Here is a 15,117-nt window from a genome sequence, read left to right on the forward strand (position 1 = left end):
CGGGGCTGGGCGCGCTGGCACCGCCCCGCGCAGCGCCGAGCACCGCCCCGCAGCGCGCAGCATGGGCGAGCGGCGGCCGGCGGTGGGGGGGTGCTGAGCCGAGCCCGACTGCCCCGCTCCGGTCCGGTCCGGTCGCAGCAGCCGCCCGCCGCATGTCGGGGCCCGGGGCGCAGAGCCGCAGCCGGCGGCTGCCCGGTAAGTGTGGGAGCGCGGTGTGCTCGGCAGGAGGGTAGCGGGGCACCGCACCGGACGGACAGGGCTCGGGCTGCCTATGGCTCCTCGCATCCTCCCCGCAACACACGCCCCATGGCCCTTGCAAAGCAGCCGGGCCCCCTATCCATGCCGGTGCCCCCCCGACCCCACCTGCTCCAACCTGCTGCTTCCCGTCTGCTTTGGGCAGGGGCTGCCCGGAAAGCTTCGTGCCTGGGATGGGGATGCTGGGATGGGGAGGCACCTGCCTGGGATCTGAGCTGGGGACCTGTTGGGCCGCGGGCTTGTTGTGGAGTGGCATGGGTACCCCTCTGAGCCCTGAGTCCCCTGTGGGGTGTAGGGAAAGAGGAGACTGGGCAAACCCGGCGAGCACGGGGGGTGAGGGCAGCCGGGGTAATGTGAGCTCGCATGGGGACAGCCTGCCACGACCCGAGCCCAGCCTTAGCACACTGTGCCCTGAGCATCGGGCTGCCCTCCTGGGTTTCTTGTCTTCACGCTTATTTTTGCAGGAATCAAAGCAGGGCCCCATAATGGCAGGGTCTTGTGACAGCCTCTGCCGCTGGAGAAGGAGCTCTGGGCGCAGGGATATTTTTAGTACTGAGACTCAGGGGATTTGGAGATGGCTCGGAGGAGTGCAGGCGATGAAACCACGGCACAGACAGGGGTTACAAGGTGCCATGTCCTCCTTCTCTCATTCCCTCCCTGCTTTTTCCCAGCAAGTGCCTCTGCCAAAACCACTGCCTCCCTCGCACTCGCCTGGTGCATTTCCTCTCACGGGGGCTACGGTTATTTTTTGCTGTGCTGCAACACGAGGTCAGATGTGCTGATTGAGAAAAGACCGTGCAGGGAATTAACACTCAGGCAGCCAGCGTGTCCGGGCATCCTGTCTCTGCACAGCCTGATCCTGCCATACTCTTTGGGGCATTCCCAGCTCTCCACAGCTTCTTCTCCAAGGGCTAAGGAAGTTCAAAGCCCTTGGGATTTACCCTTGTCCCACAGTGGTTTTGGTGGGGCAGGGTGATGGAAGAGGTTTGCAGTCTCAGCAGAGCTTCCAGTCAGATGCTGTGGCAACTGAGGAGCTGCATCTTCCTCCTACCCGATCTCTTCTCAGCATTGCACACAGGGACCAGGAGGGCAGGATGCAGCCTGGCAGCAGTGGGATGCCCCACTCTGGAGGAGTGGAGTCCGGGACTCGGGTTCTGGGAAAGTGCAGCGAGAAGGACAAAAGCTGGCAAGGCCAGCCTGCCCCAGCTCTTTCATGCACCAGGAAACTGGACCATGCTTGGAGTGACCCCTCACATGAGCTCTGCTCACCTCCCCATCGACCCCTGGAGCTTTCCACAGCCCAGATTATATTTTAGGACCTCCTTTAAATCCCTGCCAAGCTGTGGCCTTAAGAAAAGGCCGTCCCCATCCTCTCTTGGCCTTGTGCCACCACTAGCAAACCCTCTACCACCCCTGAATACACCCCTCCTGTTCACCAGCACAGAGGGGGGTTGTACCAGGATCCCACCGACCAAGGAGGAATGAAAAACACATCCCCTCCTATCTGAAACATAGCCAGATAACTGAACTGTGCTCTGCTCCCAGCCTGGATGCTGGGTCACAAACACCCTTAGCTGGTGCTTGCAGCACCCTCAAGCCCTGTCTTGCTCTCACCTCACGCTAGCTGCACCCCAGGAATCCTCCCCTCTCAGCCTGCTTCAGCAAGGGTGAAGATGGGAGAGCTCGCAGCAGTTTCCTTCACAGCCCTACCCTGCTGCAGCAGTGGCTGTGAGCCCAAACCGTACAAGGGCAGAGGGACCAGCTGGGCCAGTGTGCTCACCCACAGCCCACCCTGGCAAGGAGGAAATCCCTGTCTGCACCTCCTGGAGGGAACCTGCCCTGCACACCCAACCTCTGTACCAGCGCCTGGCCCTGGGTCCTCTCCAAGCTGCGCTGGCTAGTAAGCTGTGAGAGCCGGAAGGATCTGAAGGCAGCGGGTGCTCGGTGCTGTGGCAGCCGCGCTGGGCGGTTCAGCCAGCGGGGAAGAGCCTGGCTCTGAATGCAGATCAGCCTCGGCCTCTTTGCTGTAGTAATAACCATGACAATAGCAATAAAAGCCAGGCCACCAGCAGGTACCAACAGATCCCCCACAGTGCACAGGGGCCGCATTGTGCGTGTGAACGTGTCCCGCGGTGGGAACATGCCAGCGGGATGAGACAATCCCACGACTGACAGCCCGGGAGTGTGAGCGGCCGTCACATGGGGCAGAGCCGCGGCAGGGAACGCCGCTCTCCTTTATTTCCCCGCAAGGGCTGCTGAGAGGTGGCTACACTGGCAGGGCTGTTCGCATCCCCCAGGCCCGGAAGAGCCCAAGGAGGGGGGAAGGCTCCAGCCCTGACTCTCACCACGGTCACGGGTCAGGCAGGACCAAGCACAGCCCAGCTGCCGGCGTTCCTTACATAATGGGATCTCAGTGCTCGTGCCTGATTCCCCAGCGAGAGCTCAAAAACAAGTTCATAAACAGGTCCTGCTAATTTCTCCTGCAAGAGAAATCCCGGCACCCACAGGAATGCAGCATTCCTGACTCCCCAAGCACACTTACCCTGAGTATCGGTCACGTGCTGGGGAGAGGTGGACATAAGAACATTAATGGCACAGCTCAGCCATGCTCACAGCGCTTGGGACAGCACCTGCCAGCATTCTGGTTTGTGTTTGCACCGCAAGAGGATTTAGAGCCTCTCCTCCTTACCTCCACACTGCCGTCCCTTTGGCACAATGCTGAACCTGGAGCCAGTGCAGCCTCTGCCCTGAGCCCAGCCTTCCTGCAGCTGGAGCCTGATGGAGTCCCCTCAGTGTGGTGAACTACTGCAGTTTGCCATGGATTTAGCACAGCTGGGCTGGGAAGCAGAGCTCTGCCTGGCACAGATAGTACAGGGCTGGCTCCAGCTGCTGAAGGGAGTAACCTCCATAACCAGTGCCTGGGTCACCTGCTCCTTGTCCTGGTTCCATTCTCTTGCAGATAGCACACAGGAAGCAGGAGTTTTCTGCCGTACCCCAGTGGCAATGGGCTGCAGCTGCTGGTCAGCCTTGTTAGGAAAGCATCACCAGCACAGTGTGTTCCTCGCTGCAGCCATCAGCCTGGCTGCTGCACAGCACACTGAGCCTCTGCACCAGAGCAGGCACCCAGTGCTTAGGTCAGATATGCCAAGGCAAAGGCCCCTTCAGGCAGCCCAGGTTGCTGCCCTGGGCATCGCAGGAAGACACTGAGCAGCCAGAAGAGGACCAAAGCCTCTTCCAGAAAATATATGGTGACTGGCCCTGAGTCACAGCACATTCCATGCTATGCTGCAGGCACAACCTGGCCTCCCGCACCTGCAGACAGTGGGGTTTACCTGAAGGATGCCCCAGAACAGGGTGAGGAGGAGCTCTGGGGAGGGCTCTCAGCAAGACTTGACTGTTCTCCAGGACAGTTCACCAGACTCACTACCTCTCTTCCATTTGGGTCCTATGCTGCTACACACTGCTGACAGGCAGCCCTCCTGCTGTCCTCACCCCACTCCTGCCAGACAGGGTGGGGATGCCGCTCTGGCCTGGAGGAGCAGAAGGTTTGGGCCATACTCAGACAAAGCAGAGGGTGTTTGTTTGATTTCCTTGGTTACTGCACTGCCTGCTTCACTGATCACATTTTCCTTGTGCCGCTAGGCCAAGAGCAGCAGAGAGGAAACCTGGAATGGCTGAGGTCAAACACCAGCCTGGGAACAGCCGGACCCACCGGCTCTGGACCATTTGGGTCCTTGCTGTTGTGGGTACCCAACCCGAAAGGGAGGTATGATGCCCAGGGATGCAGCAACAGCCCAAGGGCTCCCATCATTCCCTCTGGTGTGAGCTGGGCCACAGGCACCAGCATTGAACTGCAGGAGGAATTACAGGAATGAAAATGTTTGTAGAGGCAGAAGCCAAGCTGGCTGTGCGGGCGGGGATGTGAATAAGGAGCCTGCAGGCGTGGGTGCGGCTGTATTTATAGTGACGGTGGTGGCAGGGGTGCGTGTGTGTGTGGGGTGACAGGGTTGTTGATGCCTTTTATTCCTTAATACATCCCAGAAAGCCTTGGAGCACTAATGCCAGTTGTCCCTGGGAGTTTCCTCAGCTTGTTAGCGTTCACAGACATCCCTCTGTTTTATAGCAAGGAAACTGAAACTTGAACATGTGCAAAACATGGCTGATCTCATAACAACACCCTTTGCCCTCTTGATAGCTCACTTCAGCAGTTGTGAACACAGCATAAGAGCTCCCTACTTCTTGCTGCTCTGCATTTCAGAAGTGAGATCTGAGGCTCCAGCACAGCAAGTGCTGGTAATGCTGCCAGTCCACCATGTAACATCTACTCATGGTGATTAAATCAATGTGCGCTGCTAAAGCTGAACAGAAGAGACTCACCTACCCTCCGTTATGGCCATACGTCATGAGCTGGGCCAGGCAGAAGGGCTTGGACAGCCCTGCCTGGTCCAACCCCCCTCACCTTTCTCCCCAGCCAACATGGAACAGGCACAGCGGGGCCTGGACACTGAGCAGATGCAGCAGCAGCAGCTGAAACTACGGGACCGACAGAAGTTCTTTGAGGAGGTTTTCCAGCATGATGTGGATTTCTTCTTCCCTATGTCTCACCTGCAGATAGAGCATCGGAGACGTAAGTGCTGCAGACACCAACACGGGGATAGGGGTGTTTCAGGGAGCAGCGACACTGGGAATAGAGATTAGTGGGACATCCGCTGTCTGAAGGCAGCTGGGGACATGCATGTCCTGCACTGAGACAGGACCACACAGGCTGCCTGTGGGTGTGCTGTGCATTACTCACACCACTTAACTGAAGTCACTGCACATGGGTACCCAGGCTGGCGCCCTGCATAGTCACTGGCTTCAGACAGGCGCCTCCAGACAGCAGTTTGAGACAGGGACAAGGACTGTAGTGAGACAGGAGGCGATTCCAAAGCAATGTTTTAGGGAAACATGATTTTTCTGGGGCCCCTTGCCAGCAAATAGGATTCAGTTTCCCAGGGCAAGGCTGGCCTCCTTCCTGAGGGTCCTACCTGCACAGGACTCACAGAGCTCTTTGCCTGGCACTAGCACTCACCTTTTTGCTGGCCTCTCTCTCTGCAGCGCCCTTAGGCAGCATTTCCTCCATGGAGGTGAACGTGGACATGCTGGAGCAGATGGACATGATGGACCTGTCAGACCAGGACACCATGGATGTGTTTCTGGGCTGTGGGACAGAGGAGAGCAGTGTTGCTGGGCCCCTGCCAGGTATGTACAGTCCCAAACCTTATGTGGGCCTGGCTGGGAGCCTTTCCAGTGCCCACATCAGCTTGTTCCTCAGCCCTGGCCACCCTGCGTGCAGATACACACACATTCACGCAAAGACACTTGGTGCTGGCGTCTGTGAGGCTAGAGGGACCACAGGCTTGGCTGGGCCATGTCAATATCTGCCTCCACAGCCCAGAGCTACAGACCCCCTGTAATACCTTATGGTGGAGAAGAGACGAGAGCCCAGGCACTTCCCAGAGTTTGTGGGGCAAGTTCTCTTGTCCTGAAGCTTCTCTGGAGCAGCCAATGGCTTCTCATTGTTTCCCTGGTCCCCTCCAGACTGCAGAGCTCCCTGCAATGAGCAGAAAGGCTGCAGGACCCCTCCATCTCCCAGCCAGACCTCAGGGAGCTGGGCTCAGGTCCCGCAGGGTGCAGCATCTTCCTCCACACATGCGCAAGCTGCAGTGATTCACCGAGGCCAAGCGGAATGTCCCCTTGCCTGCTGCAGCTAGCGGCTTCACAAAGGCTGGCTCCAAGCTGTGTTTCACTGGAAATGGAAAAGGCTCCATTGCCAAAAACGGGGAAGGAATGTGCAGCACTACCCAGAGCCAGGCTGGGGGTGTGAGATGGGGAATGGCTACAGCAGCCACATGGGGAGCAGCCAGGAAAGTATATCGTGCCAGGGAGTAAGACACGTATTGGAGGGGCTCTCCATTAAGTTTAGGGAGCAATAAGCCTCCAGAAGCGTTTTTCTTTCTCTTACCACACTCTCTTCCAGGGGCAGATGCCAGCCAGTGCCCGGAGGAAATCACCCTGCAAGTGCCCAACACAGCCGAGAGCAAGTCACGCATTTCTTCTACATCCTCTGTCTCCACGGATCTGAACAGCCTGGACACCAGTGAGGAGGGGGCTGAGACCCCTGTGGTGCAGTCGGATGAGGAGGATCTGCAGGAGGACAGTCCCAAAGAGCAGGCGGCAGCAAGAAGCTAGCAGCCAGCTCTGCCCTGCTCCCAGCCTCCTCGTATGGACCTGCCAGCCCAGAGGAAGGAAAGCTGCTGGCGCTCAGTAAACCCCTCACTGGACTGCTGCCCTGCAGGACGGGCGAGATGGTTTTCCCATCCCCTCCCTCTGCAGGTTCTCCTGGCAGCCAATGGAGAAGGAACAAGGGGTATTGTAGGCTCCCCAAATTAACTCTTCAGGCTTTGCTGCTAACACTCCCTGCTTCACTCCCCTAAAGTGCTCAGCAACCCACAGCCCCACCATTCCCAGAAGGCCATCCCTTGGGATCCCAGCTCCCCCTGCCCTACTGACAGAAAAGCATTTAACGATGGCATACGGTGAAATAACACTCCAGTCTAAACAAGCAGTGGGTGTGTGTGTTCTTGGGAGAAAACAGCACTGGGGGTGAGGGTTAGGTGGGGATTGTACAAGGAAGAGGGGTGGCAATCCAGTGTGCAAAAGGTGCCATGCAGGAGCATACACAGCAGCAGCATCCACTGCTGCTCCAGCACAGCATGATGGCAGCAGCCCCGGCTGGAGGAACAAAGGAAGAGCCATCAAATGAAGCCACTCTTTAGCCCACTACATTTGCTCCCTGCAGGACAGCTCAGAAAGAGCCGGGCACAAAGCTGACCAGAAGCCTGCTGCTGTTATCAGTGGCTGCAGGCCAGGAAAGTGCTGTTCCTGCTCTCGCTGTATCAGCACTACCGTGGTCATCCCCTCGAGGAAAAGAGCCTGGGAGATAAGCCATAGAGCCAGGGAACACTCCTCATCCTCGCTGCTTCCTGGGGGGGTTAGACCTTACTACACTCCTTCCTGCACAGCCCACCCTCGGTGAGAACGGCTGCAGCACTCCGGTTATCCGGGAATGACCGACGGGAATAAGACGGGAGCTCCACCGGAGCAGCCTTGCAGCTGGTGGAAGTGGGGTGCTTCCAGACGGCTCTGTGCCCGGAGACAAGCGCTGCCCTCCGGAACACAGCCGTCAAGGAGCGAGTGAGAGCAGGCAGCGGCGGGGACGGGCACGGTGGTGGCAGAGCCGTCGTCCACGGCCAAGCCTCGCAGCGAACCGCCCGAGCTTCCCCTGCGGCTCCCGTTCTGAAAGCCGGCGGAGGGAGCACCCCCCGGAATTCTCTCGCTCCTGGGCCGGGAACGGACACAGGCACACAGGTGGTGCCCTCCCGCCGCGGGCCGGAGCAGCTTCCAGCCTCGCTCCTCACCACGGGCCGCAGGCCCCGAGCCGCGGCCGGGCCCTCCCCGTGCGGAAGGAGACGACATGCACCTCGCAGCGCCGCGTCTCCGCGGCAACCCCGGAAGCCGCCGCGTGCGGCCGGAAGCGGAAGTGGCGGCGGTGCGGGTGGAGGGATGCTGGCGGTGCTGCTGCTGCTGCTGGCGGGCCCCGGGCGGGCGGCGGCGGGGCCCGGGCCGGACGCGCTGAGGGAGGAGCTGCTGCTGACCCCGCTGCCCGTCGGGGACGTGGCCGCCACCTTCCAGTTCCGCACGCGGTGGGACGCGGACCTGCCGCGGGGCGCGGGTAGGGCGGGGCCCGGGGGCGGAGCTGTTGGGCGTGGTGACGTTACCGCGTATGGGGATGACGTCAGCAGGGCGAGTGGCGTCGGAGGCGGGGGGAGGTTGCGGGGTGCTGGTGTGAACGGTGCGGGGCGATGGGGGGAGTTTAGGGCTGCTGTGACATCACACGAGTGACGTCACTGCGGTGATGCCATCGGGCTGCTCGTGATGACGTGAGCAGGGGGTGGCACTAGGGGTGACGTCATGTTTGGTTAGGCCTCGGTGTGACGTCAGGGGGATGAGGTGACCCTGCCCAGGGATGATCAGCATCCTTTCCAGCCCGAGCTGTGCTGTGAGCTGGGCAGGGGCTGACGCTGGCTGCAGTCTCTCACTACAGGCTCTTCCCGAAGGCGCTGGGGCAGCTGGTGGCGGCGCTGGGCGTGCGGGAGCTCCACCTCGCCCTCACCCAGGGCTTCTGGCGCACCCAGGCCTGGGGGCAGCCGCCCCTCCAGGCACCCGCTGGTGCTGAGCTCTGGGTCTGGTTCCAGCCCACCGTCACTGAGTAGGTATCCCAGCCACGGGTCTGTCCCTCTGAGTGCTCTCTGCAGCCACCGCTCCGAGGAGCTGTCCCCCTCTCCTGTCAGACAGACAGGGTGTGTGCTGGGGGCTCCTGAGTTGCAAAATGCTGGAATGAGTCTATGAGCAGCTGTAACAGACAGCAGAATATAGACCCCAGCTCAGTGCATGGGGCAGGGTGTGCTGCTGAGGGCAAACCCTTGTTCACTAAAGGAACAAATAACTCCCTTATGGGCTCTGTGATGACAAACCTCTTGTTCTGTTAATACGACGGGGTTATATCTTGACTTGTCATTAGTGACTCACTTCCTTTGACTCCCATCCAATGCCTGTCACCATCTCCCTTATCACTCAGCCCCTCTTCCAGCCCCAGCAGCTCTTTGTGGACTCAGAGCTCTCTTCTGCTACAAATAGCGTGTTTGGGGTCTGCTGGTTATGTCAGCCTTCAGAGCTGCACCAAGGTGTCACTTGACAGCAGCCCGTTATCCATACACCATATGTCACCTCCTGCATGCTCCTTGTTCCCCCAGCCTCTCAGCCCATGTACCAGCTGCACCCACTACCATGTCCTTGGCTGAAGCCCTGCCAGTGGCTGCCCCTGTCCCCTAGATCTCATGCATTAGAATAAAATACCTAGAGAGCCAGAAAGTACATGACCTGCAGCCTCTACCTGCATGCTCCTTGCAGCTTCTGAAAACCAGAGTGAGCTCTCTGGTGTATTTATAGAATGTTGCTAACTTCATGCTTATTGTTCCAAGGATTTGAGCTGCTGAGTAATCTTTGGTATCTGTTCTTACACAGCGTTGACAAAGCCTGGAAAGAGCTGAGTAACATCCTCTCAGGAATATTCTGTGCTTCTCTCAACTTCATAGATGCAACCAACACAGTCACTCCAACAGCATCCTTCAAACCTCTGGGCTTAGCCAATGGTGAGCCAGGCACTGCCCTCTCACTCTTGCTTCTGGCTTTAGTTCTGCTCTGTGCCATTGCAGGGAGTCCAGCCACAGGTCCTGCAATAGGTCTGGGTCTCTACAGCAGGGTCTGTTAACTGCCAACCTCTTCCTGGAAGCATTTCCTCTCCCTACAAGAGAGGCTTGGATTTGAACAGAGGAAACCCACAAGCAGCACATGGCAGAAGCTCCCAGGCCCTTGTCTGTGTCTGAAAAATGCTTTATGAAAGAGGACTAGAGGATTTAAAGACTCATGAAGAAAAAAGTCGGCTGGAATATACCCTTCCCTGTTCTTTCCAAATCACTCTGAACACAGTGGGATCTATTCCTGATAGAGCTCATGGCATTTCAGGCACACTGAGAGGGTGGTGGGCTGTGAGGTTCACTGGGGGTGGAAGAGGTCGTGCGTCTGTTCTCGTGCCTGTAGCAGTACCAGCATGTTGACCCTTCACTTCCCTGCCCAGGGACAGATCACAATCTCCTGCGATATGCTGTCCTGCCCCGGGAGGTCGTCTGCACTGAGAACCTCACACCGTGGAAGAAGCTGCTCCCGTGTGGCTCAAAGGTAACAGCAAGTCCTGCTGCCTCATTGGGCCACTCCTGATGGTGCTGGGGTCCCTCCAGTGATCCAGGAGTGTGCAGTGGGAAGTTTCAGCAGGGCTTTTCTGTCAGTGGAAGGAGAGGACAGACCTAGGCTGAGTTTCTCCTTCTCTCCCTGCAGGCTGGGCTTGCTGTGCTGCTGAAGGCAGAGCGCTTGTTCCACAGCAGCTACCACTCACAGGCAGTGCACATCCGCCCCATCTGCAGGGTAAGCACAAGGCTCAGGGCTCCCTCCTTTAACACCCCCAAGAGAAAATGCAAAGACTTCTTATGGCACTGCAAGGTGACACACTGGTTTGCCCAACTCCCCTGTGGTGTGTTCAGCACTCTGTCTAACACAACTGTTGTCCTGCTCCCCTGGTCTTACCCGTGTTCCGATGGGATTCTTGCAGTCCTGGTGGAGTTCCAGCTCCATTCTGGTTTCCTGCCCCTTTGGAAGGTGTGATCAGAGCCACCTATCTCTGTCTTGTCTAGGATGCCTCCTGCCTGGCTGTATCCTGGGAGCTCAGACAGACCCTCACTGTGGTTTTTGACATCTTTTCTAGTGGCCAAGGAAAGAAAGGTAAGCTTGGCAGTTCTGTGCTGTGCTCCCCTAGTGCCCCAGCCTGCAGCACATCACTCTGCCTGCCACTGACTTGGCTTCCTGCAGACTGGTCCCTCTTCAAGATGTTCTCCCGCACACTTACTGATGCATGTCCTCTGGCATCGCAGAGCAAAGTCTACGTTGACATCTCCCCTAAGAACAAGGTAATGCCTACAGACTAGAGAACACCCCTCGCTTCCTCAGATCAGCTACTTTGTGTGGCTCAAACATCCTCTACTCAGCATGGTGGGGCCTCCCAGAAGCCCTTCAGGGGGGTTCCCTCAGGGCAGTGGGGATGAATGCAGCGGTATAGTAAGACCACTTGAACTGGCTATTGGGTGGGGAAGCTCAGGGCCAGATGGAGTGGCTTTGCCCCAGTGCTGCCAGTTCCTTCAGGGGGCACTTTTCCTTTAATGGTCCATTTGTTTTCATAGGAAAAGGAGTTACTGGAAGTAACCCCTGCTCCAACATCTGTATATGAAGCTACTGTCCAGGGAGACAAGAGAACCTATGCAGTCTATGACTTACTGAGCCCCTCACTCTTTAATACTTCTCGCAGCCTCAATGTGCAGTTCAAGTGGAAGCGTCCTGAAGAAAGCTGTGAGTGACCAGAACTTCCCTCCACCTGCATCACTGGTCTGGCCTTTAGGCCTAAAACTCACCTGGCATGGCTCCCCATTCCCGTCTCCTTTTCTCCTTCACAGCGGAAATGCCAATACCCGTACTCCATGCTCAGCGCTACGTGAGCGGGTACGGGCTGCAGACTGGAGAGATCAGCACCCTCATCTACAACACCCACCCGTACCGGGCCTTCCCCGTGATCCTGCTGGAGACTGTGCCCTGGTATCTGCGACTTTATGTGCACACTCTGACCATCATCACGAAGGGGAAGGAAAACAAGCCAAGTAAGTAAACCCTCCCAGGAGCACATGCCACTCGATTCCCTTGGCACATGTGGCTCATTCCAGAGATGGTTTAGTCCCTCCCTTGGGCCTCAGTGATCACTGGGAAACTGGACTGGGAAATAAAACATCATAGGATGTTTTCGTAACCTTCCCTTCAGCCCTCACAGCAGATGAGACTTTATTAAGTCTGTTTTATAAAAGGCTCATGGATTCCATTTCATAATCCAACAACAGGCTAAACAAAAGTGTATTGATTTTTGTAGTAAAGGAGACTCAAAACTGATGACTAGGTCTTATTTTGCATTTGTGCCTTCCCTTAGACTTTCATGGGTCATCAGGTTTATAGCTGTAACATGTTTTTTGCGCTGTTCATCTTCACTTGCCCAGAAAACCTTTCCCAGAACAGTGGAAGAAGGAGCTCCCACCCTGTGGGAGATGTCCAGGTGCTGCGAAATGAAACAAGGTCTCCCTGGTGCCACTGACACATCTCTTTGGGGTTAGGTTACATCCACTACCAGCCAGCTCAGGACCGGAGACGGCCTCACCTCTTGGAAATGCTGATCCAGCTGCCAGCCAACTCTGTCACCAAGATCAAAATCCAGTTTGAGAGAGCCTTATTGAAGTGGACAGAGTACCCACCAGATCCCAATCATGGCTTTTATGTCAGGTAACACATACCCCAGCTCCTCATCCCCTTCTGGGCCTATGTAGGACTTGCTGCCCAGGTCTCTAGGGACAGGGAAAAACTCTGGCCATCTCTTTGCTGACAGCACTGACACTAACATGTCCTCTGTCTCCTTAGTTCATCTGTGCTTAGTGCCCTAGTGCCCAGCATCATTGCTATGAAGGATGTGGATGTGGAGGAGAGCCCACTCTTCACCTCACTGTGAGTGTACCTGTGCTGAGGAGCAAGGCTGTACCTCAGCACCGGCGAGCTGCTGGCTGCTGTCATCCCATCTGGTGAGCTTGAAGCAGAAGTCCTTTTTGGGCTGACTCCCTTTCCTACTTCCACTCTCCAGGTTTCCTTTCTCTGATGGCTCCAGCTATTTTGTGCGCCTGTACACAGAGCCGCTGCTGGTGAACTTGCCAACACCAGACTTCAGCATGCCCTATAATGTCATTTGCCTGACCTGCACTGTGGTGGCAGTGTGCTATGGCTCCTTCTACAACCTGCTGACCAGAACATTTCATGTGGAAGAGCCGAGCCGGGGTGGGCTGGCCAAGCGGCTGGCCAACATCATCCGGAGGTTCAGGGGGGTTCCCCTTCTCTGAGAGAAACCAGGGCAGCTCCATGGGGAGATCCAAGGAGCAGAGCGCTGTTGCCCTTTGTCTGTGATTGAAGCAGCCTGCTCCATTCTTCTGTCTGGATCTCTCATCAGGACCCAGCAAACTGAGAGACTGGTTCCATCGCTAAGATGGGAAATGGCTCTAAGCCCATTGACTACTGAACTGCACTGCTATGGGATTGGGAAAGGTGTAGGACTTCTGTTTGGGAGAGGGGTAACTTATATGCTGGGAACCATGCTAGAAGTAAACTTGACCAGTTTTGTACATTTGTGCTGCTCCTGGTTGGTTTTACTTTCTCAGCCCCACATGCAGATTTGACCCTGTAACACTGTGAGTCAGTAAGTCTCCAGCGTGCTACCCACGCCAGCTGGGAGGAGATGCAGACATGGGAAGGGATGTGACTGCAGCAGAGATGGGTTCATCTGTCCTACCACCTCACCTGCAAAACTGCTACGTTTCACAGCTCCCTCCTTCCATGCTTCACTACATTTGAGCCAGTCTGCAAATTAATTGTTGGCCATGGTGCATGTCTGTCCCCTCTTTCTCAGGAAAAAGCTTCTCTAGCAGTGTTTTGAAACCCTTCCATCTGCTCAGCCCTCTGCAGCATAGGATCCTCCTCTGCCCCATTGGTATCCTTTCTGCACATCTGTCCAATGTCTGCCCTGCACCCACAGTATCCCCAAAGCTTCTGAGAGCCTCTGGGCTCAGCAAAGCCCAAGTGCTGAGCTGCAGCCAGACAACTTATTTGGTAGGGACACACAGCTCCCTACAAGCAGCTAAACACTGCACAAGAAGACCATTAGAATAAATATTACTCAGTATCACAGTGAAGCACAGCCAGAGGTCCTTTAAAAGCTTCCACTTGAACAGAAAGACCATAAAACTCCCACTGCTTGCTGTCCTGCATAGAACAGTCTGTTCCCACTGTCCTGGGATTACCTTTCCCTTCCCTCCTGGAGATGCCCTCTCTGCAGCTCCTTATGGATCCTCTCCACTGGATGGCTCCCTGCAGCCTGCAGAGCTGCCAAAACATGAAATATGTGAGTTTGGGATGATCCTTCTGTGCCTGCTTGCTGAGAAGGATGCCACAGGCCTGGGAGCTCAGGCTGGCTGCAGCCCCAGGACTGCTGCTACAGCTCCACCGGCCAGGCTTCATGTGCAAAACGGAACTTCTTTATATAGAAACCAGAACTAAAACCAAAAAAGCCCCCAGTGAGTGTGCAGCTCCTGCAGCAGCAGAGGGAAAAGCAGCCAGGAATCTCAGCCCACACTGCAGTTTGCAAAGGGAGTTAAAGACCTTAATTTGTTTCAGGTTGGGGCCAGTATAAATCATGCAGACTGCAACCATCAGCATGGATCAGCCAAGGTCCCACCAGCCTGCCTCCCCAAACATTAGGTGGGATCTGGCAAAGCCCCCCAAGTACTGAGGCCAGTGCCCATTGGCACAGCTGGCACCACAAGGCAAACCAGAAAAAAACAGTGCAAGAAACACAGCACTGCTGCAGGAAACAGTGTCCCTGAGCCGAGGAGGAGGAGCAGCCTGTGCCAGGGCCAGCTGGGAGCTGCCACAAGAGTCGGCATCAGCTAAGGGGTTTGGGGCCGTTCATGTGCAGTGCCATAAACCAGGAATTTAAACAGCCTGTAAGAAGCTCAGCTCAAATTAACAGCAGGGCAGGAGGGAAACCATCCAGGTGGAATTCCTGCCTGTTGAGCCATTGAGGGAGTTGATCTTATCACACCCATCAAACACAGGGGCCAGCCAAGCAGAAAGCGCTTATGGGACATGCAGGTGGCTCTGTAACCATGGCTGGGTGGGTTTAAACAGGTAGGGAAAACCCAAATCTTAGTGTTTGGGGTTTTTTTTCATGGACTATTTCACTCTTTCCCCTGCATGGCCCCCTTGGGTCAAGCTGTGCCTGGTAACCTGCTGCTGGGTGTCTGCAAAGGGAAGGGTTGGGGCTGGAACACTCACAGCAGCCCAGGCTTTGCTGCCAGCACAGTGACACTCAGCCAGTGTCACAAACAGAAGTGTTTAAGGGAGCTGTGTCTGCTCTATACCTCTTTGAGACATAGCTTAGGAAGGGTGCAGGTGCCCACTCTACTGCAGCATCAAAAACTGGGGCCCCTCAGGGCTGGATGGGACTAAATCAGCAACTGCCATGCGCAACAAGGAAGCAGCATGTAAGCAAACCTAAGAATAGTATGTGATGCA

At 56.3% G+C, this 15,117-nt stretch overlaps 2 protein-coding genes across 2 annotated transcripts; both read left to right on the forward strand.

The window, feature by feature from the left end:
* Positions 1 to 43: 43 nt before the first annotated feature.
* Positions 44 to 6,859, forward strand: DBNDD2 (dysbindin domain containing 2). Its single transcript, XM_034066570.1, has 4 exons — positions 44 to 195; positions 4,727 to 4,882; positions 5,353 to 5,496; positions 6,275 to 6,859. Exons 1-4 carry the CDS (start codon positions 153 to 155, stop codon positions 6,484 to 6,486), a joined length of 555 nt encoding a protein of 184 aa, XP_033922461.1. The 5' UTR covers positions 44 to 152; the 3' UTR covers positions 6,487 to 6,859.
* A 986-nt stretch (positions 6,860 to 7,845) lies between these two features.
* PIGT (phosphatidylinositol glycan anchor biosynthesis class T) lies at positions 7,846 to 13,171 on the forward strand. Its single transcript, XM_034067152.1, has 12 exons — positions 7,846 to 8,029; positions 8,389 to 8,566; positions 9,382 to 9,509; positions 9,995 to 10,095; positions 10,252 to 10,338; positions 10,605 to 10,692; positions 10,780 to 10,877; positions 11,148 to 11,313; positions 11,418 to 11,618; positions 12,120 to 12,285; positions 12,421 to 12,504; positions 12,638 to 13,171. The coding sequence occupies exons 1-12, from the start codon at positions 7,861 to 7,863 to the stop codon at positions 12,888 to 12,890; spliced, it is 1,719 nt and encodes a 572-aa protein (XP_033923043.1). The 5' UTR covers positions 7,846 to 7,860; the 3' UTR covers positions 12,891 to 13,171.
* Positions 13,172 to 15,117: the final 1,946 nt, after the last annotated feature.

This window comes from Melopsittacus undulatus, chromosome 10 (genome assembly GCF_012275295.1).
Source record: "Melopsittacus undulatus isolate bMelUnd1 chromosome 10, bMelUnd1.mat.Z, whole genome shotgun sequence".
Classification (NCBI taxonomy): Eukaryota; Metazoa; Chordata; class Aves; order Psittaciformes; family Psittaculidae; genus Melopsittacus; species Melopsittacus undulatus.